The following is a 26,450-nucleotide window of genomic DNA, read 5'->3' on the forward strand; positions in this document are numbered from 1 at the left end:
ATCTGGTTCTGCGTTCCTCATCTCCACAATTGCCTTCTGGTCTCTCGTTTTCACACCTGATACTTCCTTATATCTGTGTCTCCCTCTCCCTTGACTCTCAGTCTGAAGAAGGGTCTCGACCCAAAACGTCACCCATTTCTTCTATCCAGAGATGCTGCCTGTTCTGCTGAATTGCTCCAGCATTTCGTGTCTATCTTCGGTGTAAACCAACATCTGCAGTTCCTTCCCACACAACTGCTATTCTTTCTCACCTTCTTAAGTCAGAGGATGGTGAATCTGTGGAATTATTTGCCACAGAAGGCTGTGGAGGCAAAGTCAATGGATATTTTTAAGGCAGAGATAAATTCTTGATTAGCAAGGGTGTCAGGGGTCATGAGGAGAATGGGGTTGAGAGGGAGAGATAGATCAGCCATGATTGGATGGCAGAGTAGACTTGATGGGCTGAATGGCCTAATCTTCTCCTATCACATGAATTTATGAACAAGCATTCCTAAAAGCCTCAAATTATAATGCACAATTCAGTGCTTGACCACCAAATAATTAACTTTGCTCAAAAGCCACAGTGATTAATCACCATTGGTTGCTGTGTTTTCCAGCATGATAACTATGCAGGTGAATTACATTTTCTGGTTCCTATATACATGCAGCAGAATTTTACTTCACTGCTATTCTTTTGCACCTTTTAATATTCCACAAGTTTAAGCATACATTCTTTCTAACTCTCGGCATGTTCTCACCAAATTTAATTTTTCAGCAAGAGAATACGTCAAATGCAAGGCCCATATGTTTTACACTTCAGTTTAAGAATCCATGATAGCCAGGAGACCAAATTTAGGACATGCATGTCCCCGGGCATTGTCCATAATACTGGTCCCATAGCAGAAGCGTCCACATCGCGGGGCTGAAAACTGGAAGTGTCCTGAGCTAATTCTGCTACCACCCACATCTATTGTACAAGTGACGGCTCCCACTGATTGTCGCCGGATGCTTGCGTCCCTTTCAGGATGGACAATGACAGTGATGTAACATTTGAAACATGGATGAGGGACATGAAAGAAGATGTCCATAATACTGCAATTGATTGATCGAGATTTTGTGGTCTTGGTTCTATGGTGAAGAAGATGAAGGTTGAATACTTCTCATTCATCCACTGGGATGCAAATTGACAATAAAAGCGATGTATTTAGCAATTCAGATTTAAGAGGTTGGAGCAGTAACACAACCTTTTAGGACCAAGGCTCTATTGGAATTTACATTTTGGTTTATTATTGTCATGTGCACTGGGGTACAGGGAAAAGCTTTTGTCTGCCTGCAGTGTCTGTAATCAAGTTTGTTGGAGAATTGCGAGTACCCTACCTCATGGAAAGACCATTTGGGTGGCACAGTGGCGCAACGGTAGAGTTGCTGTCTCACAGCACCAGCGACTTAGATTCAATCCTGACAATGAGTGCTGTCTGTACGGAGTTTGCATGTTCTCCCTGTGATGACGTGGTTTTCCTCCAGGTGCTCCGGTTTACTCCCACACCCCAAAGAGCAGGTTTGTAGGTTAATTGGCTTCTGTAAATTGTAAATTGTCCCCAGGATAGTGCAGGATAGTGCTAGCGTATGTGGCGATCGCTGCTCAGCCCGGACTCAGTGGGCCGAAGGGCCTATTTCAATTCTGTACCTCTATCGTCTAAAGTTACAGTAAAAAGGTGCAGTGCAAAGCTTTGTTTTGCATGCTGTCCAATCAGATCAGATAATACTATACATAAATACAATGAAACTATACACATGTATAAGAAGTAAAACGAAGAGGAAGATACCAGAGTTCTTAATTCTCAACATTGTAGCGTAACTGTTCTTGAGAAAAAGGCCAATGTCTGCAATGAGATCGGTTGGAGAAACGGGGGTACACTAGATAATAATAATAATAATAATAATAATAATAATAATAATAATAATAATAATAATAATAATAATAATAATAATAATAATAAGCCTTTATTGTCATTGTACTTAGAGATACAACAAAATTAGGAGAGCTACTCTATGGAAAGCATAATACAGTGACAAGGTACAGTGAAAAGCTTGAATGCTTTGTGATCAGATCAGATAATACTATACATAAATACAATCAAGTCAAACTCAAGTACGATAGGGAGAGTAAAAGGGAAGACATAGTGCAGAATACAGTTCTCAGTATTATAGAGCATCAGTTTCCATAGACAAAGTCCAATGTCCGTAATAGTGTAGAGTTGAATTGAATTGCTGAGTATCCTAGCCTGATAACAAAGGGGGAAAGCTGAGTTACTCCAGCATTTTGCGCCTACCTTCGGGTGGGACGTCTTTGATTATATTAGCTGCTTTTTGAGGCAACATGAAGTGCAGATTAGTCAACGGTGGGGAGTCATAGAAACATAGAAAATAGACAATAGACAATAGACAATAGACAATAGGTGCAGGAGTAGGCCATTCAGCCCTTCGAGCCAGCACCGCCATTCAATGCGATCATGGCTGATCACTCTCAATCAGTACCCCGTTCCTGCCTTCTCCCCATACCCCCTCACTCCGCTATCATTAAGAGCTCTATCCAGCTCTCTCTTGAAAGCATCCAACGAACTGGCCTCCACTGCCTTCTGAGGCAGAGAATTCCACACCTTCACCACTCTCTGACTGAAAACATAGAAAATAGATGCAGGAGTAGGCCATTCGGCCCTTCGAGCCAGCACCGCCATTCAATATGTTCATGGCTGTTCATGTCTGGTCTGTGAGATGGACTGGGCTACATCTACAACTCTGCAATTTCTCACAATTTTGGACAGTGCAGTTCCCAAACCAAGCTGTGGCACAACTCAACAGTGTGGCAATTTAGTCTGTACTGGGCCTGTTATTTTGAATTATAACACCGCAAGAAACAGGAGCCAATTGACTCCATGAGTCTTCTCAAGCAGAGAGCAAGGGACATTTTTATCATTTGTTTTAGCAATTGTTCTTTCCCACTTGTATTTAAGGGTAAGTAATCATGATTTTAAAGTTAATAATGTTACGTAACATTACATATGTCTTCTTACATAGAGAAAAAGAATTCAGCTTTTATTTGAGAATATACTTTTTTGTTCTCGTTAATTCATCATAAGGGATAGGAGCAGAATTAGGCCATTTGGTCCATCCGGTCTACTCTGCCATTCATGACTGATCTAACTCTCCCTCCTAACCAGTGATGGAAATGGGGGGGTACGCCAGGGGACGGCATTCCCCTAGTTTTCAATTTCCAGCTCGGGTTTAATGAGTACTGCAGAAAGATTCGAGTCGTTTATCATTTTATTCAATTCAGACAAAAACGACTTGTTAACTGCCACTGTTAGCACTTGTTAACAGCCAGTAGTTAACAGGTAGTAGTTATACAATGTGTCATCAATACATCGATCCACATTCCTCAGTAAATGTGATTGTGTTTTGACCATGTATTAATGACACCGCGTTCCTTTGAATAAAATTCAAGGGAGAATTTCTTAAACTCACTGTCAGGGCTACCGGACCGCGAGCACGGGCTCAGGTAAAGTCACGTTATTTTATTATTCCACGTTATTTTATTTGTCACTCTGCCGCTGTGCCTCTGTGCCTCAGTTGTTTCAGTTAAATTAGAATGGATGGGGAGAAAATTAAATAATTTTAATAATTTACCAATAGTTTTTTCCAGCCTAAATCGTGAGTGGTGAATATTTTATTGTGGGTGGTTTTATTTAGCAAAACAATAGTGCAAGCGGAAATATTTTATTATATATCACTATCAAATTTTATTATATATCACTACCAAATCACTATCAAATATCTATACATTTCAGATTTGTGTACCCCTGTGAAAATGAGCACACTGTGATACTTTGAAAAACAGCGTCTTCAGATCGATGAAGAAATAAATGATAATGAAAACACTCAGCCAGAAAAGAAGGCAAAATGACTTGAAAATGATAATGTAACTGATGCAGCTGTTTCGCCTGATGCTGCTGCATGTGAAGACATCTCAAAAGATATTGAAAAGTGTGATCTCCCAGACTGTTAGACACAAGAAATGTACTTAAACAAAAAGAAAGAATATCCCTGGCTAATTGTTAAAAACAGAAAACTAGGAGGTAGTGTATGCAGCAAGTGTCATCTTGGACTTGAACGAACACAAGGAATTCATTTGTCTCATGAGTGGTGCAGTGTTAATGTAGTAGGAGTGAGTGATGACAAAGCAAAACAGTAAATGAGTTTAAGAAAAAAGATTTTTAAGCACAAAAATAGTGAAGCTCATATCAGATGCCAAAAAATCAATGAAACAGCTGAAAAAAAGAAGCAATCAAAAATGTGGTGTATATGTCACTGAAAAAGGAAGAAGCAAAAACAGGTCGAGTTTTTAGAACTGTATATAATATTGTACACAAAGGTAGGCCCTACACAGATATGTCTTCTGATATTGAACTGCAAGAAAGAAACGGCATCGACTTAGGGTATGTTCTACAGTCTCGTAAGTCATGTGCAGATGTTTCTCACCACATAGGGAACCAGATGCGAAAGACAGTGGTGGAAAATATGATTTCAAAACAATCTAAAATGTCTGTTATGATTGATGAATCTACTACTATTAATGGGAAAACTGTTCTAGTAGTCTGCTTGAGAGCAGCAGTTGGTGAATCTTCCCAACCTATATCATTCTATTTTGATTTAGAACATATGAAACTTGGTGCAAATGCAAAATCTATATGTGATGGGCTTCGAAGTTGCTTACAAAGAGGTGGTTTTTCAATACAATACCTAAAAGAAAATGTGATATCACTTGTAACTGATGGTGCATCAGTAATGTTAGGACGAAATGCAGGGGTTGCAAAACTATTTCTTGATGATTTCCCTAATGCAACTGTTTGACACTGTGCCAGTCACAGGCTTGAACTCAGTGTAGGTGATGCTATAAATGAACTTGCAGGTTTGAATCATTTTCAGATATTTTGTGATAAATTGTATTCCTTATATCATAGGTCTCCTAAGAATCAGGATGAGTTAACTGCATGTGCTGAGGCTCTTCACTGTCAACTGTTGAAAATTGGTCGTGTTTTCAGTGTGAGATGGGTTGCTTCATCTTACCGAACTGTAAAGGCAATGTGGCAGTCTTATAAAGCTATTTGGGAACATTTTGGAAAAGCACGCTGTGATGCTTCAAGATCTAGTGCAGAGTGAGCAAAGTACGAGGGGCTGAAAAAAGTATTAGAGTCATCAGCTTTCGTAAATAATTTAAGCTTGTTGATGGACAGTTTGCTAGAGTTGTCTGAACTGTCACTTGAACTGCAGAGCCGAAATTGTACACCTAGGTACATCATTGTGCACATGAGGAAATTAAACAAACTATCAAGGTTCTTGAATGTCAAATAGAGAAGCCAGGAAATTTTTATATTCAAGTGGAGAAAGCAACAAGCCAAATGATATTTAATGGAATAAATTTGAGAGCTGGTAAAGTACCTACTATACATAGACAACAGTTTTTGAGGAGTTTGGTCAATAATATGAAATCCAGGCTGCTTGAATCTACAACAGCTTCCAATGATAAATGTAAAAAGTTAATTAACAAAGTTAATATTTAGATATTAACAATATTCCAGAAGATTCACTTTTTACCTTTGGGGATAATGATGCAGAAGAAATGGCAGAACAATTTGGCTTAAATGGTCGGCTTTGAGTCAGAGCCTTCAGAGAATTCAAGGAATCTAAAGGGAAGATAGCTTCTGCAGATTTTCAGCAGCTGGTAACGGCTGTAAATACAATTCCGGTATCAACAGCAGAACGTGAAAGAAGCTTCAGTGGCATGAATTTAGAGGCAGATAACATGTTCCCAATGTTGGGGGAGTCCAGAACAAGGGGCCACAGTTTGAGAATAAGGGGTAGGCCATTTAGAACGGAGATGAGGAAGAACTTTTTCAGTCAGAGGGTGGTGAAGGTGTGGAATTCTCTGCCTCAGAAGGCAGTGGAGGCCAGTTCGTTGGATGCTTTCAAGAGAGAGCTGGATAGAGCTCTTAAGGATAGCGGAGTGAGGGGGTATGGGGAGAAGGCAGGAACGGGGTACTGATTGAGAGTGATCAGCCATGATCGCATTGAATGGCGGTGCTGGCTCGAAGGGCTGAATGGCCTACTCCTGCACCTATTGTCTATTGTCTATTGTCTATTGTCTATTACCACAACGTACAAGACTTCAAACTGATCATCTCTCAACTCTTCTATTTATTAAGTTGGTGGGACCTCCTCGGTCAAAATTCAACCCCAAAGAATATGTGAGGACATGGCTTCTTAGTGGCAGAAGGCGTGCTGAAGAAACGGCATGCATGCAGAAAGAGGAGGTGACAGAAAAAAATGGAGATTATATACCATTATGGAACATTTTGTAATGTAAACAGAGAGAGAGAGAGAGAGAGATGCCAGAAAGCAGCTATGACATATAATACACAATAAACTATATTATAAATACACAATAAACAAGTTATGCATTCTTGTACTCTTACATGGGTATGACCGCACTTAAAGCCCCCCCCCCTCCCTTCCTTCCCAACCTCAGCCTCACGGACCTTAGAGTATCCCTAGTTCCTAAAACCCATTTCCATCATTGCTCCTAACCCCATTCTCTTGCCCTCTCCCCATAACCTCTATAACACCCGTATTAATCCAGAAAAGGGAAAATTGTCAAGATTTTTTTTAAATGATTTCAGTTTAGTCAATTAAAATGAGCTCTGGGTATCTCAATATCTTCAACAGAAGAACTTGGTGCATCTGTATTGAGTTGGAAGGTATGATTAGCCTTTTGCTCTTTAAGTTGCTGAAGTCCATCAATTGTGAGAGTATTGCATTTACTCATCAGGTAGTAATATTGTGTTATTTAACCATTTCACAGTACAACAATATGTTTTGTACTTGTGCCAACAGATTAGCATGGTATTAGATATGTTTGATGCTCATCTTTGCATTTTTTTTCTTACAGGCTTAATTTCATTTTTCTGATTTTAAAACTTTCTATATATATATTATGTGTGTATGTGTGTGTGTGTGTGTGTGTGTGTGTGTGTGTGTGTGTGTGTGTGTGTGTGTGTGTGTGTGTGTGTGTGTGTGTGTGTGTGTGTGTGTGTGTGTGTGTGTATAAATATTATATATTTAAAAATAGTGAATATCAAGTTTTAAAGTGTATATATATATATATTGTTAATCTAAAAGTGTACTGTTAATTAGATTAATCAATAGTACAAGCTGAAAATGTTGAATTATAATCTCATCAGATAATTATGTTTTATTTCTGGATGGCAGTGGAAGACCTGGCATCTCTCAAGTTGGTCTTGGGTTTGATTTTAATATTTTGAAATTCAGGAAAGCTTCAGTTTTATCTGTTTCACTGAGAAATGTGGCAAATATCTTGTTTGCCTGTTTGTGCTACAATCTTTGGTCTTGGTTGTGTAAAATCACCACCAGATCGTTCACTGTATTAATCAGAATTGATTCATTTTTGTCCTGTGTTTACAAATTTGTTTAGGAATGGTTGACATCATCAATTATGCCCTGATTCCATTTGCTCAGCTACACTGTTTTGAGTACGATGTCAAACATTTGCAGATTTTATTTTGTGATGAAAATTGTGGACTTTGCTTTGCTTTCTGAAACTGTCGGTTTGTTCGCTTTTAACAGGACTGCCAATTCCATTCTGTAGATGAACAAAGTTCTTTACGTGGACGACCAGTTTCAAAGTGTTTCTTCATTCTTTTGTTTATACACATCACAGGGGTCGGTTGTCAACAGAATAAAAATAAATAATGATCATTCTCTTTACTTTTGTGTATCTGTGGTATTGAAGATTTCTATTTGTTTTATTGTGATATAACATTGAATTTTAAATGGTAAATAGTTGGCTTGATCCCTTCATATCATTTACGGTTGATTGCCAAGTCTGCAGTTCGGCAAAGTGTTAATTTGAATAATTGTTTTCTCTTTCACTGTAATATGATTTTCTGAGGCAGATCTTCCATGAAAAAATCCTTGCTGAGTCAGGGGATAATAAAAATGTGATGTTTAACCAATGGCATTGAAATTGACCCGAAATGTGTTGCAGGAAGTAGAAGTGAAATTTGCTTGAAGTGTGCAACATGCACCAATTAAAATTTATTGCATTTGAGTGAGACTAAAAGGACAGTGACCTGGATTTATATTGTGCCTTTCACATTGTTTTCTTCATTTTTGTTCATTGTTTACTGTATGTTCGTGTTGTTACTTGCGAGCGGAGCACCAAGGCACATTCCTTGTTTGTATGTGTACATACTTGGCCAATAAACTTATTCATTCATTCATTCTTTCACTCATTCATTTACACTCTAAGGTTTTTTTTTTAACAAATGACTACTCTATAAAAGTACTTCTCTATAAAAGTACTTCTGTGTTGTGGAAAGACACAAAATGCTGGAGTAACTCAGCGGGTCAGGCAGCATCTCAGGATAGTAGGAATGGGAAATGTGACAACCAGTGTTGGCACAGCAAGCTCCCACAAATATCCATGTGCTGATGACCAAATAGTTTTTAGAAATATTATTGAGTAGTTTCTATTGGTTGAGGTTTCATGATGATTCCTTATTGCTCAAAATAGTACATTGACATCTTAAGCAACTACCTAACAGTGCAGACAAGGTCTCATCTGAAAGAACCTCCATTCCCAACACACAATATTATTTTTACATATCTGTTGTGCTGCTGCAAGTAAGAATGTCATTGTTCCATTTTGGGACATATAACAGCAAAACATTCCTGCTGCACACTCTGTATTGTCCAAAAGAACCAACAAGTGTTGTTAGTGCAACATTCGTTATTTTATCCTTATTGGGAACAGAATTTTGTGACCTCCATTGACTTTTGAATTTACTCTTGTTAATAGTAGATCTCTGTGTTAAATAGTTATTAAAAAGTGAAGAAAGATAACTTGTTTGAAGGCAATCTCTTGAGTCCCACTGTGGTTGAAATCTGAAAGTTAAGATTAGATCTGAATGCAGTTGTCTTATGAGCTTGATAAGGAGGTCTTTTTTTGTTGTCCTTCCCTACTTGACCTTTTGATATGGTGTGTGTATGTGTGTGGCTTGCACAGTTGAATCTTGGGCATTAGCATATGTGTACTTAATAGACAATAGACAATAGACAATAGGTGCAGGAGTAGGCCATTCAGCCCTTCGAGCCAGCACCGCCATTCAATGCGATCATGGCTGATCACTATCAATCAGTACCCCGTTCCTGCCTTCTCCCCATACCCCCTCACTCCGCTATCCTTAAGAGCTCTATCCAGCTCTCTCTTGAAAGCATCCAACGAACTGGCCTCCACTGCCTTCTGAGGCAGAGAATTCCACACCTTCACCACCCTCTGACTGAAAAAGTTCTTCCTCATCTCCGTTCTAAATGGCCTACCCCTTATTCTCAAACTGTGGCCCCTTGTTCTGGACTCCCCCAACATTGGGAACATGTTATCTGCCTCTAATGTGTCCAATCCCCTAATTATCTTATATGTTTCAATAAGATCCCCCCTCATCCTTCTAAATTCCAGTGTATACAAGCCCAATCGCTCCAGCCTTTCAACATACGACAGTCCCGCCATTCCGGGAATTAATCTAGTGAACCTACGCTGCACGCCCTCCATAGCAAGAATATCCTTCCTCAAATTTGGAGACCAAAACTGCACACAGTACTCCAGGTGCGGTCTCACCAGGGCCCGGTACAACTGTAGAAGGACCTCTTTGCTCCTATACTCAACTCCTCTTGTTACGAAGGCCAACATTCCATTGGCTTTCTTCACTGCCTGCTGAACCTGCATGCTTCCTTTCATTGACTGATGCACTAGGACACCCAGATCTCGTTGAACTCCCCCTCCTCCTAACTTGACACCATTCAGATAATAATCTGCCTTTCTATTCTTACTTCCAAAGTGAATAACCTCGCACTTATCTACATTAAACTGCATCTGCCATGTATCCGCCCACTCACACAACCTGTCCAGGTCACCCTGCAGCCTTATTGCATCTTCCTCACAATTCACACTACCCCCCAACTTAGTATCATCTGCAAATTTGCTAATGGTACTTTTAATCCCTTCGTCTAAGTCATTCTTTTGTTTATACACATCACAGGGGTCGGTTGTCAACAGAATAAAAATAAATAATGATCATTCTCTTTACTTTTGTGTATCTGTGGTATTGAAGATTTCTATTTGTTTTATTGTGATATAACATTGAATTTTAAATGGTAAATAGTTGGCTTGATCCCTTCATATCATTTACGGTTGATTGCCAAGTCTGCAGTTCGGCAAAGTGTTAATTTGAATAATTGTTTTCTCTTTCACTGTAATATGATTTTCTGAGGCAGATCTTCCATGAAAAAATCCTTGCTGAGTCAGGATTTGATGTTGCAACTGGCAAGAGGCTTTCAATAGCATTTCAAAATATGTTTTTGCTAACTTAAACATTGATTAATATCTCTGAGTTGTGTAGGAAAATAACTATAGATGCTGGTACAAATCGAAGGTATCACAAAATGCTGGAGTAACTCAGCGGGTCAGGCAGCATCTCTGGAGAGAAGGAATGGGTGACGTTTCGGGTCGAGACCCTTCTTCGGACTGATGTCAGGGGGGCGGGACAAAGAAAGGATATAGGTGGAGACAGGAAGATAGTAGAAGAACTGGAAAGGTGGACGGGAAGAGAGGGACAGAGGAGCTATCTAAAGTTAGAGAAGTCAATGTTCGTACCACTGGGCTGTAAGCTGCCGAAGTGAAATATGAGGTGCTGTTCCTCCAATTTGCGGTGGGCCTGACTATGACACTGGAGGAGGCCCTTGACATTAAGGTCAGACTGGGAGTGGGAGGAGGAGTTGAAGTGCTCAGCCACCGGGAGATCAGGTTGTTTAAGGTGGACTGAGCAAAGGTGTTGATCAAAACGATCGCCGAGCCTGCGTTTGGTCTCGCCGATGTCGAGAAGTTGACATCTGGAACAGCGGAGGAGGTGCAGGTGAACCTCTGCCTCACCTGGAAAGACTGTTTGGGTCCTTGGATGGAGTCGAGGAGGGAGGTAAAGGGACAGGTGTTGCATCTCCTGCGGTTGCAGGGGAAAGTGCCTGGGGAAGATGTGGTTTGGGTAGGAGGGGACGAGTGGACCAGGGAGTTACGGAGCGAATGGTCTCTGCGGAAAACAGAAAGGGGAGGAGATGGGAAGATGAGGCCAGTAGTGGGATCCCGTTGGAGGTGACGGAATATCTCTGAGTTTATCATGCTAAGTTAAGTGAAGAATTATTGTTTAGGTCAAATTGTTCTGATAAACTTTACCTCGGTAAATATTTCCTATTCGCAAGTTTTAGTAGAGAGTACTTTGCGAAGGTAGAAACATACAATTGTCTGTATTAATTTTGCAGAAGGAGGTGCTCTGTTTCCCTTGTAATCCTGTTGATCACAATGCATAGATCTTTTTGGGAATTGAATATGTTGACTGGAGCTTCGCTTCGCAATTTTACATAGCAATGCGATTTGTTGGAACTCTCTTCCACTTAAAGAATGAAAAAGGTACCAGAGGATTGATGTGATGACTGCAGCCTTAAGTATCAACGTAGATTCTTCAACAATATAAACCCCACCTTGGTTTTCCTCAGAAATGGAACATTGTCAGAATCATCTGAACTCTAGGTGCTGCAGATATGATAACATTTCTTAATTAAACTTAAGATATTAAATGCTTCTTCCACACCTGTTAGCTGATAGACAATAGACAATAGACAATAGGTGCAGGAGTAGGCCATTCAGCCCTTCGAGCCAGCACCGCCATTCAATGCGATCATGGCTGATCACTCTCAATCAGTACCCCGTTCCTGCCTTCTCCCCATACCCCCTCACTCCGCTATCCTTAAGAGCTCTATCCAGCTCTCTCTTGAAAGCATCCAACGAACTGGCCTCCACTGCCTTCTGAGGCAGAGAATTCCACACCTTCACCACTCTCTGACTGAAAAAGTTCTTCCTCATCTCCGTTCTAAATGGCCTACCCCTTATTCTTAAACTGTGGCCCTTGTTCTGGACTCCTCCAACATTGGGAACATGTTTCCTGCCTCTAATGTGTCCAATCCCCTAATTATCTTATATGTTTCAATAAGATCCCCCCTCATCCTTCTAAATTCCAGTGTATACAAGCCCAATCGCTCCATCCTTTCAACATACGACAGTCCCGCCATTCCGGGAATTAACCTAGTGAACCTACGCTGCACGCCCTCCATAGCAAGAATATCCTTCCTCAAATTTGGAGACCAAAACTGCACACAGTACTCCAGGTGCGGTCTCACCAGGGCCCGGTACAACTGTAGAAGGACCTCTTTGCTCCTATACTCAACTCCTCTTGTTATGAAGGCCAACATTCCATTGGCTTTCTTCACTGCCTGCTGTACCTGCATGCTTCCTTTCATTGACTGATGCACTAGGACACCCAGATCTCGTTGAACTCCCCCTCCTCCTAACTTGACACCATTCAGATAATAATCTGCCTTTCTATTCTTACTTCCAAAGTGAATAACCTCACACTTATCTACATTAAACTGCATCTGCCATGTATCCGCCCACTCACACAACCTGTCCAAGTCACCCTGCAGCCTTATTGCATCTTCCTCACAATTCACACTACCCCCCAGCTTAGTATCATCTGCAAATTTGCTAATGGTACTTTTAATCCCTTCGTCTAAGTCATTAATGTATATCGTAAATAGCTGGGGTCCCAGCACCGAACCTTGCGGTACCCCACTGGTCACTGCCTGCCATTCCGAAAGGGACCCATTTATCCCAACTCTTTGCTTTCTGTCTGTCAACCAATTTTCTATCCATGTCAGTACCCTACCCCCAATACCATGTGCCCTAATTTTGCCCACTAATCTCCTATGTGGGACCTTGTCGAAGGCTTTCTGAAAGTCGAGGTACACCACATCCACTGACTCTCCCCTGTCAATTTTCCTAGTTACATCCTCAAAAAATTCCAGTAGATTTGTCAAGCATGATTTCCCCTTCGTAAATCCATGCTGACTCGGAATGATCCTGTTACTGCTATCCAAATGCTCAGCAATTTCGCCTTTTATAATTGACTCCAGCATCTTCCCCACCACTGATGTCAGACTAACTGGTCTATAATTACCCGTTTTCTCTCTCCCTCCTTTCTTAAAAAGTGGGATAACATTTGCTATCCTCCAATCCACAGGAACTGATCCTGAATCTATAGAACATTGAAAAATGATCTCCAATGCTTCCACTATTTCTAGAGCCACCTCCTTAAGTACCCTGGGATGCAGACCACCAGGCCCTGGGGATTTATCAGCCTTCAGTCCCATCAGTCTACCCAAAACCATTTCCTGCCTAATGTGGATTTCCTTCAGTTCCTCCATCACCCTAGGTTCTCCGGCCCCTAGAACATTTGGGAGATTGTGTGTATCTTCCTCAGTGAAGACAGATCCAAAGTAACGGTTTAACTCGTCTGCCATTTCATTGTTCCCCATAATAAAATCCCCTGCTTCTGTCTTCAAGGGACCCACATTTGCATTGACTATTTTTTTCCTCTTCACGTACCTAAAAAAACTTTTGCTATCCTCCTTTATATTATTGGCTAGTTTACCCTCGTACCTCATCTTTTCTCCCCGTATTGCCTTTTTAGTTAACTTTTGTTGCTCTTTAAAAGAGTCCCAATCCTCTGTCTTCCCACTCTTCTTTGCTATGTTATACTTCCTCTCCTTAATTTTTTATGCTGTCCCTGACTTCCCTTGTCAGCCACAGGTGTCTCTTACTCCCCTTAGAGTCTTTCCACCTCTTTGGAATAAATTGATCCTGCAATCTCTGCATTATTCCCAGGAATACCTGCCATTGCTGTTCTACCGTCTTCCCTGCTAGGGCCTCCTTCCAGTCAATTTTGGCCAGCTCCTGCCTCATGCCTCTGTAATCCCCTTTGCTATACTGTAATACTGACACTTCCGATTTTCCCTTCTGCCTTTCCATTTGCAGAGTAAAACTTATCATGTTGTGATCACTGCCTCCTAATGGCTCTTTTACCTCTAGTCCCCTTATCAGATCAGGATCATTACACAACACTAAATCCAGAATTGCCTTCTCCCTGGTAGGCTCCAGTACAAGCTGTTCTAGGAATCCATCTCGAAGGCACTCTACAAACTCTCTTTCCTGGGGTCCATTTCCAACCTGATTTTCCCAGTCTACCTGCATGTTGAAATCTCCCATAACCACCGTAGCATTACTCCTGATCAAAGCCATTTCCAAATCCAAACTCAACCCACAAACTTATAATTCATTTACTATCGGACAGTTGCCAAAAATCCTGCTGTAGCCCATGAGTAGTTGACCAATTATTGAGGAGCCTTGGCCCTGAAGCCTTAACTTACAAAAATAGGATGGGACTCTTTGACCTATCACAGTCATACTAACGCACAGAAGAGCAGCCTTTAAAGTCTTACTTCACTGTAATCCTGTAATGTATTCTCTCACATGGCCATTATATTCACCTTGGATATGTTGACTACTTATCCACATGGACATAATTTCCAGTAGCCAATTAACCTACCATGTCTTTGGGATGTGGGAGGGAACTGGAATAGCAATGCTATCATTGGGAGAGCAGACGGCACTTGAGGTCAGGATTAAATGCTGCTCTCGGAGTTTATAATGCTGTTCCGCTAAAACATCCACAGTGTCGGTGTGAAAGACTGAATATTATTGAGTCAATAGGTCTTCATTGAACAGGCATTTATTCACAAAGAACTGAATGCTTGAGCCAACCTGAGTCAGGAATTATTGAATTATTTTCAAAGTGGACCATACCCAAACCTAGCACACAGTCTCTTATCAGTCTGAAGAAGGGTCTCGACCCGAAACGTCACCCATTCCTTCTCTCCCGAGATGCTGCCTGACCTGCTGAGTTACTCCAACATTTTGTGAATAAATCGATTTGTACCAGCATCTGCAGTTATTTTCTTATATTTTTAAGGTGGAGATTGACAGATTTTTAATTAGTAAGGCTGTCAAGGGTTATGGGTAGACCCTTCTTCAGACCTTAAAAATATTCGAAGAGAGACACCAAAAGCTGGAATAACTCAGTGGGTCAGACAGCTTCTTTGGAGAGAAGGAATAGGTGACGTTTCTGGTCAAGACCCTTCTTCAGACGAATACCTAATGACCTGGTCTCCACCTGTGGCAATGAATTCCAGATTTTCCACCCTTTGACAGAGGAAATTCCATCTCATCTCCTTTCTAAAGGTTTGTCCTTTCATTCTGAGGCAATGCCCCCTGATCATAGACTCTCCCAATAGTGGAAACATCCTCCCCACACCCATTCTGGGCCTTTCACTATTTGGGCCTCATTGAAACTGACTGAACAGTGAAAGGGCTGGATAGAGTGGATGTAGAGAGGATGTTTCCACTAGTGGGGGAGGGGGGTCTAGGACCAAATGGCGTAGCTCAAAATAAAAGGACGCTCCTTTTGGAAGATGAGGAAGAATTTCTTCAGTCATCCATGTTCTCCACAGATGCTGCCTGACCTGCTGAGTTACTCCAGCACTCTGTGAAACGTCACCTATCCGTGTTCTCCACAGATGCTGCCTGACCTGCTGAGTTACTCCAGCACTTTGTCAGTCAGAGAGTTGAATTCTCTGCCTCAGAAGGCAGTGGAGGCCAATTCTCTGGATGCATTCAAGAGAGAGCTAGATAGAGCTCTTAAGGATAGCGGAATCAGGGGGTATGGGGAGAAGGCAGGAACGGGGTACTGATTGAGAATGATCAGCCATGATCACATGCTGGCTCGAAGGGCTGAATGGCCTCCTCCTGCACCTATTGTCTATGTTTCTTTGTTTCTTTGTTTCTATGACTCTGCACCGCTCTTTGTGACACTCTGTGGCTCAACACACGTGGGTGCTGGAGGTGGGAGGGGTGGTGGTGCAGCGGAGGGGTGTGTGCGCACGCGCGGGCTGTTGGCGGCGATGGGGGCTTGTGCGCACGCGCGGGCTGGTGGCGGTGATGGGGACGTGTGCGCACCGCGGGCTTGTTGTGGAGTGGAGGGGAGTGTGCGCACGCGCACGCGCGAGTTTGTGGTGGCGGCGGTGGAGGGCCGTGTGCGCACGCGCGGGCTGGTGGCGGAGGGGAGAGGAGGGGCCTGTGCGCACGCGCACGCGCGGGCTGGTGGTGGCGGCGGTGGAGGGGCGTTTGCGCACGCGCGGGCTGCTGGTTGAGGGTGAGGGAGGAAAGAACAATAAAGTTGGGTTGCGCCGCTTTGTGTGGTTGTGTGCGCGGTGCGGCGGCGGCGGCAGCGGCAGCAGCAGCGATGGCGGCGTCGACGGGAGGAGGAGGAACGGCGGCGGCGCCCGGCACCGCACTCGCCCTCACCCGCAAGAAAGACGGCGGCCCCAACGTCAGGTTCCTGGAGTCGCACGACACGGTGGGCCAGCTGGAAGGCCTGAGGCAGTGGCTGGCCAAGAACTACAAGAAGGTGAGTGTGTGTGGGGGTGAGAGGCTGGAGGGAGCCGGGTTAACCTGCAGCAAATGGCGACGGGTCTGGCGGGCCCCGCTCCCCCTCTTCACCCTCTCCCCCCTCTTTCCCCTCCTCCCCCACTCTCCCTCCCCCCCCCCCTCTTCCCCCCTCTCCCCCACCCCCGCTCTCCCCCCTATTTACTAGAGCGCTGAGGCAGACCTGGCTCTAGCTTTGTTCTGTTTTGCCCTCCCCCCTCCACCCCTCCCCAAGTCCCCCAAAAAATCAGTCGTCGCAATCAAATGGTTCAGTGGAGAAGCCAGGAAACATTTAGACATACTCCACCACCTCCAGTTTAAATTCCATTTGGAATATTTTGGAGGACCACAAACCAAGACACAAGGAACTGCAGATGCTGAGTTGCACAAAAAGACAAAGCACAAAGTGCTGGAGTAACTCTGGGTCAGGCAACATCTCTGCAGGTTTTGGGTTGGGACGTATGGATTCTGGTTAGAAGGTTACACACAAAATGCTGGAGTCACTGGGTCCGGCAGCATTTCTGGAGAACATGAAATGTCACCTATCAATGTTTGCCAGAGATGCTCCCTGACCTGCCAAGTCCTACTAAGATGCCCATTTCTTGGTGAACATTGCTGCCTGGAAGATCTAGTGGTGGCAAACAACAGTCTTCTTTGCTCCTGGGCATTCCAGGTACTGAACAAGGCTGTGATGCAACCAGTGTTCTCCACTGTAGACCTGTAGAAGTTCAAGGGAATCCTCTCTGACATACCAAATCTCTGTAATTTTTTCAGGAAGTAGAGGCGGTTATGTATTTTCTTTATAATTGCATCAACAAGGGGCAGTTTTATTATATGCTAGACCAAGTGGACCCGTTGGGCCCAAACCTATCCTGCATTGGTGCAGCACCCTGTCCTCCTCACCCCCTCTCTCCTCAACCTCCCCCACTCCCTTCTCCCCCACTCCCTTCTCCCCCACTCCCTCCTCCCCGTCCACTCCTTTTAAACTTAAAAATGTGAATAACTTTAAAAATATAGCACCGATTTCAATAAAACTACTTGCATTCTCACTAAAGTGACAATGGTGAGTAAGGTGGGCCTAAAATTGTCGCGCTATCGTGTACTGTTTTGGCTGAAGTTCAGTCATAAACAAGATAACAAACGAGAGTTTTAGTATATAGATTACACTTGTAGATATCTCAAGTACACTTGGAGAGTTCATAAGTGTTTGGCTTACAGACCAGAATGTTGTTGTGTTGTGCGGACGGTAAGCAGAGCTACCACTCGTGGGAAGAAGCTGTTTTTGTGTCTGGATGTGGAGGTTTTGGTAGTCTGGAGTTGCCTCCCAGAGGGGACAACTTCTGAGTTTTAGGCCAGGGTGAGAGGGGTCAGAGATGATCTTACCGCTTTCTTCTTGGCCCTTACTGCGTAGAGTTTGTCGATTTGGGGGGGGGTGGAAGTTGCAGCCAATAACCTGCTCAGCTGAGCGAATGATGAACTGCAGCTTCTGGGTGTCGTGTTTGGTGTCAGAGCCAAACCAGACCATGATGGAGGAGGTGAGGACACACTCTATGATGGCAGTGTAAAACTGGACCATCCTTGCCTGTGGCATGTTGTGTTTCCTCAGCTGCTGCACAAAGTACATCCCCTGTTGGGCCTTTTTGACTGTGGAGTCCCATTTAAGGTCCCTGGGGATTATGGATCTGAGGAACCTAAATGTTTCCACAGATGTGACTGTGGTGTTGTTGATGGAGAGGGGAGGGGGAGCTCTCCTAAAGTGTACTATCAATTCCACTGTCTTAAGAGCATTGAGCTCCAGGTAGTTGCGATGGCACCAGGACGCCAGCCGTGTCACTTTGTGTCTGTAGGCAGATTCCTCCCCATTCTGGATCAGTCCAATCAGGGTTATGTCGTCTGCAAACTTCAGAAGCGTGACAGTGGAATCTGGAGGTGCAGTCATTGGTGTAGAGAGAGTAAAGGAGAGGGGAGAGTACGCAGCCTTGCGGTGCTTCTATGCTGAGGGTCTGCGGGTCCGAGATGTACTTTCCCAGCCTCGCATGCTGCTTCCTGTCTGTCAGGAAGTTGGTGATCCACTGACAGAGGGGTTCAGGCACAGTCAACTGGGAGAGTTCAGAGTGTAGTGCCTCTGGCACAATGGTGTTGAATGTAGAGCTAGAATCCTTGGATAGGTCACCTGGCTGTCCAGATGCTGGACGATGAAGTGCAGGCCCAGGTTGACTGCATCATCCACTGATCAATTGGCACGGTATGTAAACTGCAGGGGGTCTGTGGTAATTTTCAGGTGGGCCAGCACGTCTTTCAAGGGTTTTCATGATTACAAAGGTCAGTAGTGCTGAAGTAACTCAGCGGGTCAGACATGTCTGAAACACATGCATGGGTAATGTTTTGTGTTGGGACCTTTGGATTTTTCTGTACAAAATTGTATACAAAATGCTAGAGTAACTGTGGAGTAACAAAGTACAAGGAACGACAGAGTTTATGCAAAAGGATGCAAAGTACTTGAGTAACTCAGCAGGTCAGCCAGTCTTCTCTGGAGAACGTAGGTAGGTGATATTTTGGGTCTGGACCCTCCTTCGGGTTCAATGTTTTTTTTTTGTCACATACCTAGATATAGTGCAATTCTTTTTTTGCATACAATTCAATAAAATTATCTGATATACAAGTGCAATAGAAACAAAGAGTCTTGCTTAAATAAAAGTGCTAAAGGAAAAAGTCAAGGGAGTGACGAGTTTGGGCACATGGAACTGCAAATGTGGAATCTTGAGCAAAACACACTTGCTGCAGGAACATCTCTGGAGATGATGGATCGGGGAAGTTTCAGGTTGGGACCCTTCTTCAGACCAAAATTTTGTTTATCCATATTCTCCAGGCATGCAGAATTAAAATGGTTAGCAACCGGAAGATCCAGTAGGCCTTGTGGACCAAGTGCAAGTGTTTGGTGAAATGGTTGCTGTGTCTATGCTTGGTCTCACTGATATACAGGAGGCCACATTGCAAACACTGAATGCAGTACATGAGGTTGGAGCAGGTGCACGTGAACTTCTGTGTCACGTGCAGGACTGTTGGGTTCCCTGGAAGGAGGTGAGAGGAGATCGAGGGGTAGGTGTTGCATCTCTTGCACGGGGAAGTACCTGTGGAGGGTGTAGTTTGGGTGGGAAGGGCTGAGTGAACCAAGGAGTTGTGGAGCGCGTGGTCTCTGGAAGGCAGAAAGGGGGAGGAACGGGTAGAAATGACTGGTGGTGGGATCGTGTTGGAGGTGTCGGAAACCTGGGAGAATGATGTGTTGGATGCGGAGGCTGGTGGGGTGACGAGTGAGAATCAGGGGAACTCTTATCATTGTTCCATCTGGGGGGAAGGGGAGCAAGTGCAGAATTACGGGACACTGAGGTGATGCGGGTGAGGGATTCATCTATGGCAGTGGGCGGAAACCACATTCACTGAAGAGAGGCGACATCTGCGATGTCTGAGAATGGAAGACCTCATCTTAATAATAATAATAATAATAATAATATTCATTTATTGTCATTGCAACGAGTACAACGAAATTAAAAAATAGCCAATCCTGACGGTGCGTACAAACATATATGCAATAAATGCAAAAACAAATAAATACATAAATACAATTAAATACAATTATATTAAGTACAAGATTTTTTAACGGTGTTGCCTAGTGCAAAGGTAGTGTTCAGTTCTCGTATGGCCCTGGGGTAAAAACTGTTCTTAAGTCTGTTTGTTCGGGATTTGATCGACCTGAAACGTCGACCAGAGGGCAGATGAACAAACAGATGGTGGCCGGGGTGGGATGGATCTTTTATTATTTTGCCTGCTCTACTGAGGCAGCGTAGTCTGAACAGGTGCTCCAGGGAGGGCAGTGAGCAGCCGATGATCTTCTGGGCCGTCGTGATGACCCTCTGAAGGGCCTTCCTGTCCTTTTCTGAGCAGCTGGCATACCATGTGGTTATACAGTATGCCAGCACACTCTCGATGGAGCAGCGATAGAAGGACAACATGAGCTTCTCCTGCAGGTTGGTTTTCCTGAGGATCCTCAGGAAGTGGAGTCTCTGCTGTGCCTTCTTTACTGTGGTGATGGTGTTGGTAGACCAGGTAAGATCCTCTGCGATGTGCGTACCCAGGAACCTGAAAGCTGGTACCCTTTCCACACAGACCCCATTGATGTAGAGTGGGTCGTAATCTCCACTGGTTTTTCTAAAGTCAATTATAAGTTCCTTTGTTTTGGAGGAGTTCAGGACCAGATTGTTCACTGAACACCATGCTGCCAGCCTTTGGATTTCATCCCTATAGGCTGTCTCATCTCCTTCTGAGATGAGTCCAACCACAGTCGTGTCATCCGCGAACTTGATGATGGTGTTGGTGGGATGGGTGGGGGCGCAGTCGTGAGTGTAGAGGGAGTAAAGGATGGGGCTCAACACACAGCCCTGTGGTGAGCCGGTGCTCAGTGTAATGGTGGAGGAGAGGTGAGGGCCTATTTTGACGGTCTGGGGGCGGTTGGTCAGGAAGTCCTTGATCCATTGGCAGATGGTTTGGGAAAATCCAAGGTCGGAAAGTTTGGTGACCAGTCTGCTCGGGATGACCGTGTTAAAGGCAGAGCTGAAGTCGAGGAAGAGCATCCTCACATAGCTCCCCTGGTGTTCAAGGTGGGTCAGTGCAGTGTGAAGAGCAGTGTCGATGGCATCCCCTGTAGACCTATTTGCTCTGTAGGCAAACTGGTGTGGGTCGAAGGTGGGTGGGAGGCTGGCTTTGATGTGCTGCAGGACCAGTCTCTCGAAGCACTTTGTGATGACCGGTGTGAGTGCTACCGGACGGTAGTCGTTAAGACCGCTGATGACAGACTTTTTCGGCAGTGGGATGATTGTGGCGGACTTCAGGCAGGGAGGGATGGTGGATTTTAAAAGGGACAGGTTGAAGATTTTTGTGAAGACCTCAGATAATTGGTCTGCACATTCCCTCAGCACTCTGCCCGTCACACCATCGGGGCCTGCAGCTTTCCTGGGATTCACTGCTCTGAGCACGCGCTTAACATCATACTCCTGCACAGTGAAGGTGTTGCTGTCAGGTGCTGGAGAGGGTGTTATGTCTGCCACTGTAGCTTTCACCTCGAAACGAGCAAAGAAACAGTTAAGTTCCTCTGCCAGCGAGGCGTCGCCGTCGGCAGTCGTGCGGTTGCTGGTCTTGTAGTTGGTGATGTGCTGGATGCCTTGCCATACCCGCCGTGGGTCATTGTTGGAAAAGTGGTCCTCAATCTTCCTCTTGTAGGACGCTTTGGCATCCTTGATGCCTCTCTTCAGGTTGGTTCTAGCAGCACTGTATAGAGCTCTATCACTAGACCTGAAGGCGGTGTTACGGTCCTTGAGGAGAGACCTGACATCCTTTGTCATCCAGGGTTTTTGAGAGCTGATGTGGCGGAGAAATGGAGAGCAGGGAATGGTGTCTTTGCAGGAAGCAGGGTGGGAGGAGATGCTGTCTGGGTAACTGAATGAGTTGGTGGGTTTTTGTTTCGTAGGTGTCAGTCGATAGTCTGTTCCCGGTGATGGAGTCAGAGAGATCAAGAAAGGGGAGAGGGCTGTCAGAGTCCAGGTGAATTTGAAGGCAGGGTGGATATTAGTGGTGATAGGTGGATACAGGTGAGGGTGATGAGTGGAGTAAGTGACAAAGGCTGGAGGTGAAGAGGAGACAAAAGGATGGCGGGTAAGGAGAGAAGAGTGAAATGTAAAGCCATAGGAAGTTAGAGGTGGAAGGGGATATGTTGGGGGGGGGGTGGGGATTAGATTAGATTATTGCTGCTGCTTAAATTAGCAATGTATCTGGTCATGTGCTTGATGATTTTCGGTACCATTTATGATAGTGGATAGACTAGAGTTATACAGTATGGAAACAGGCCTTTCAGCCTACCGTAAGTCTGTGCTGACCATCAGCCACCCATTTACAATAATCCAATGTTAATGCCATTTTAAACTCTCTACGCATTCTTACTCCTTATCAGATTCCATCATGTGTATCTTTTGTCTTCTCCACATATCGGCTATCTCTATCCCCACCTGATTCATTTGTCATTCAGCCTCTTCTTGCCCAGTTCCACATATCACTGGCTCGCTCCTACTGCACCCATTCCTCTCATCTCTTTAATACCAGGTATCTTCCCTCCATCAATCTGAAGAAAGGCCCCAACTCAAAACACCATCTGTCCATTTCCCTCCACAGATGCAGCCTCACCCAGTTTTTTTGGCATCTGTTCAGTGAGCTATTGGTGCATTCAAGAGCAGTGCACTCGAGCTGTATGCCAGCATTGTTCACGTGAAATCTGATGCACTTTTTAGTCGGTAATGTTGTGAGGGGAAACACGTAAATGATCACGTTTAGATGAAGGAGCCACATCGAGGCATGTTGTAGCTGCGGGAAAAATAATGGGGCGGAAGCCAAGGCTGTGGATTCGATACGCAAAACACCCGACTCCGAATCCTTGATTTCTTGTGTCTCCGACTCTAGCAGCACCAAAATTGCCCCGACTCGGCAACTCCGACTCCACTGCCCTGGCAGAAACCCCTGCACATACTGGAAATCTGAAATAAAGAAAAACAATGGAACTGCAGGAGACATTGAGCAGATCAGACAGCCTCCATGGGAAGATGAACAAAGTTAATATTTCTGGTACAAGATCAATCATCAGTTGGCCTGAATTCACTCTTGCTCTTTTAACGGATGCTGTCTGAACCGCTAAGTGTTTTGAGGATTTTCGGAATAAATGGTGAAACTAGATTATTGCGGTTGTACTGATTTGAGCAGTAGTGCTGTCAATAGTTGCAGAGGGTGGAGACAAATTGAGAAGGGCCAGGAAGGATACGTTACTCTTTTAGTAGGAGGTTGTTGATACTTGTTTTCAAAATGGAAGGGTTGTACATCAATGTTGTCGCATCAAAGTCTGAAGAAGGGTCTCGACCCAAAACGTCACCCATTCCTTCTATCCAGAGATATTGCCTGTCCTGAGTTACTCCAGCATTTTGTGTCTATCTTTGGTATAAACCATCGTCTGCAGTTCCTTCCTACACATCAACATTGTTTTACTTGGGTAAGCTAAGATGCATGCACATTAAAACCCATCGGACAGTTGCTTGCAATCTGAATCAGCACTTCACTGGGTATACTAAATAAATGAGGGCAACAGATCTTGGCATGATCGGCACGGTGGCGCAGCGGTAGAGTTGCTGCCTTATAGCGAATGCAGCGCCGGAGACTCGGGTTCAATCCTGACTACGGGCGCCGCCTGTACGGAGTTTGTACGTTCTCCCCGTGACCTGCGTGGGTTTTCTCCGAGATCTTCGGTTTCCTCCCACACTGCAAAGACGTACAGGTATGTAGGTTAATTGACTGGTAAATGTAAAAATTGTCCCCAATGTGTGTAGGATAGTGTTAATGTGCGGGGATCGCTGGGCGGCGTGGACTCGAAGGGCCTGTTTCCGCACTGTATCACTAAATCTAAATGCCAGATTTTGCATATTGATACTAAACTTTGAATTTCTTTGCTAACAATTCTCATAAGCAATTCTTGTTTTGATTAACAATTACATTTTTAACCCTTTTTTCCCCAGTTTGTACAGGCAGACACCCCTTCAAACAAAACACTGGCTAGTCTTGTGGTGCAGCTACTCCAGTTTCAGGAGGATGCATTCGGCAAGCATGTTAACAATCCTGCTTTGACCAAATTGCCAGTAAGTAGTTTTCATTTGCCCTTTCTGGCTCGGCCATTGGTCTTTCTATGTAATGAAAGATATAGGTAGGGTTGGAATACAAGACACTAAGTGCTGGAATAACTTATCAGATCAGGACCCGTCTTCAGACTGACTGAAGTAGGGTGCCGACCGGAAAAGTCACTTCTCCTTACACTCCAGGGTTGCTGCCTGACCTGCTGAGTTGGTCCAGCATTTTTTGTGAACCAGCATCTAGCCTGTTTCCATATGGGGCTGGACTCCAGGTGGCACATGAAATATGGTGTTGATGTGCTCCAATCTCACATCTCAAGTTGCATTCATGGCATGGCATTGTTGCTCAATAAATATTGCGGGCTGCACCTAAACTTATTAGGTGTTGGAGCACAACCTGCAATGACAAATATTTAAGTGGCGGAGTACTGATGCAGGATTCCCAAAAAGTTAATTTGCAAGTCAAATCGGTAGTAAGGAACGCAAACTCAATGCTAGCATTTATTTCAAGAGGGCTTGTATACAAAAACAGGGATGTAGTGCTGAGGCTCTAAGGCGCTGGTAAGGCTGCATTTGGAATATTATGAGCAATTTTGGTCACAGTATCTGAGGAAGGATGTGCTGGCTCTGGAGAGGGTCCAGAGATGGTATACGATACGATAAACTTTATTCATCGCCGGATGGAAATTGATCTGCCAGCAGTCACAACACCCAACAAGGTATCCAAAAAACATAAAGGACAAGTGACTATTAGCCAATTCTCTGAATGCATTCAAGAGAGAGCTAGATAGAGCTCTTAAGGATAGCGGAGTCAGGGGGTATGGGGAGAAGGCAGGAACGGGGTACTGATTGAGAATGATCAGCCATGATCACATTGAATGGTGGTGCTGGCTCGAAGGGCCGAATGGCCCACTCCTTCACCTATTGTCTATTGGCTGGCTGCCATGTGCACAGTGCCTAAACCAGAACAAACAAACACAGACATCCCTTGGGCAGAGGATTCTAAACTAGAGTGCCCTCCTCACCAGGTCCCCCTTTGTTCTCTGTCCCCCCATGCCGGGTCCCCATTGTTCTTCACGGTGGTCGACCCACACTGGGTCCCTGAAGTCTTCCCCCCCTCCCTCCACCGCCAATGAGGTTCCTGTTGCTGCCGCCAATTCTCCGTTTCCACCACCTCGGATCCCGTTCCCGCCGAGGCTCCTTCGGGCCAGACAGGCCTCGAGACCGGCTTCTCCGCAGTTCCATGATAGGCCTGTGGGGCGAGTCGGGCCGACCGGGGCGTGTTCCGGTCGGCGCCGTGGTTGTTCAGCGGGTGGATAAGACCCGTGCGGCTCCCCGGGACGCAAAAATGATCCCAGGAATGAGTCAGTTAACCTGCAGTGTTTGTCAGCACTGGGCCTGGACTCGCTGGAGTTTAGAAGAATGGGAGGGGACCTCATTGAAACATACAGAATAATGAAAGGCTTGGATAGAATGGACGTGGAGAGGATGTTTCCAGTAGTGGGGGAGTCTTGGACTAGAGGTCATAGCCTCAGTATTAAAGGACGTTCTTGGGAAGGAGATGAGGGGAAAATTCTCTAGTCAGAGGGTGGTGAATCTGTGGAATTCTTTGCCACAGAAGGCGGTGAAGGCCAAGTCAGTGGATATTTTTCAGGCAGTGATAAATAGGTTCTTGATTGGTATGGGTGTCAGAGGTTATGGGGAGAAGGCAGGAGAATGGGGTTAGGAGGGAGAGATAGATCAGACATGATTGAATGGCGGAGTAAACTTGATGGGTCGAATGGCTTAATTCTACTCGTATCAGTTATGACTTATGAGTAATGTTAACTGATATTTTTGGAGAGAACTGAGATATTTGGATAGATGACATGAAGTTTATTTGAAGAGATATGTTTGGAGAGGTGAGAGGACGAGAAGCTTGGAGGGCACATAAGAACTTGGGCACCAAAGACCTGAAACCCTGCCCATGGTTTCATAATGCGAATTGTAAATTAGGGAGAGGTCAGCACTGAAAGAGGGAATAGAGAGATTAAGGCTGGTGATAAGAATTTGAAGTGTCATTACTGAAATGACAATTTTGAACAGAGCACATAGCTAATGAGTGAACAAGCTTGAAATGAGGATGCATGGTGGAGATTTTTAAAGCTTTTGATTATGGAAGGTGGAACAAGGCTCGCCAAGAAAGCAAGGAAGAGTCA

At 44.4% G+C, this 26,450-nt stretch overlaps 1 protein-coding gene across 2 annotated transcripts in view; it reads left to right on the forward strand.

Annotated features, from left to right (window-relative positions):
* Positions 1 to 16,244: 16,244 nt before the first annotated feature.
* LOC144592971 (SWI/SNF complex subunit SMARCC1-like) overlaps positions 16,245 to 26,450 on the forward strand; it is a 96,691-nt gene continuing 86,485 nt past the window's right edge. For both annotated transcript variants that reach the window (XM_078398370.1, XM_078398371.1), the window contains exons 1-2: positions 16,245 to 16,520; positions 24,142 to 24,261. In XM_078398370.1, the coding sequence (XP_078254496.1) occupies positions 16,356 to 16,520; positions 24,142 to 24,261 (285 nt within the window). In that variant the 5' untranslated portion in view covers positions 16,245 to 16,355. The remainder of the gene's footprint in view (positions 16,521 to 24,141; positions 24,262 to 26,450) is intronic.

Source organism: Rhinoraja longicauda, chromosome 4 (assembly GCF_053455715.1).
Source record: "Rhinoraja longicauda isolate Sanriku21f chromosome 4, sRhiLon1.1, whole genome shotgun sequence".
Classification (NCBI taxonomy): domain Eukaryota; kingdom Metazoa; phylum Chordata; class Chondrichthyes; order Rajiformes; family Arhynchobatidae; genus Rhinoraja; species Rhinoraja longicauda.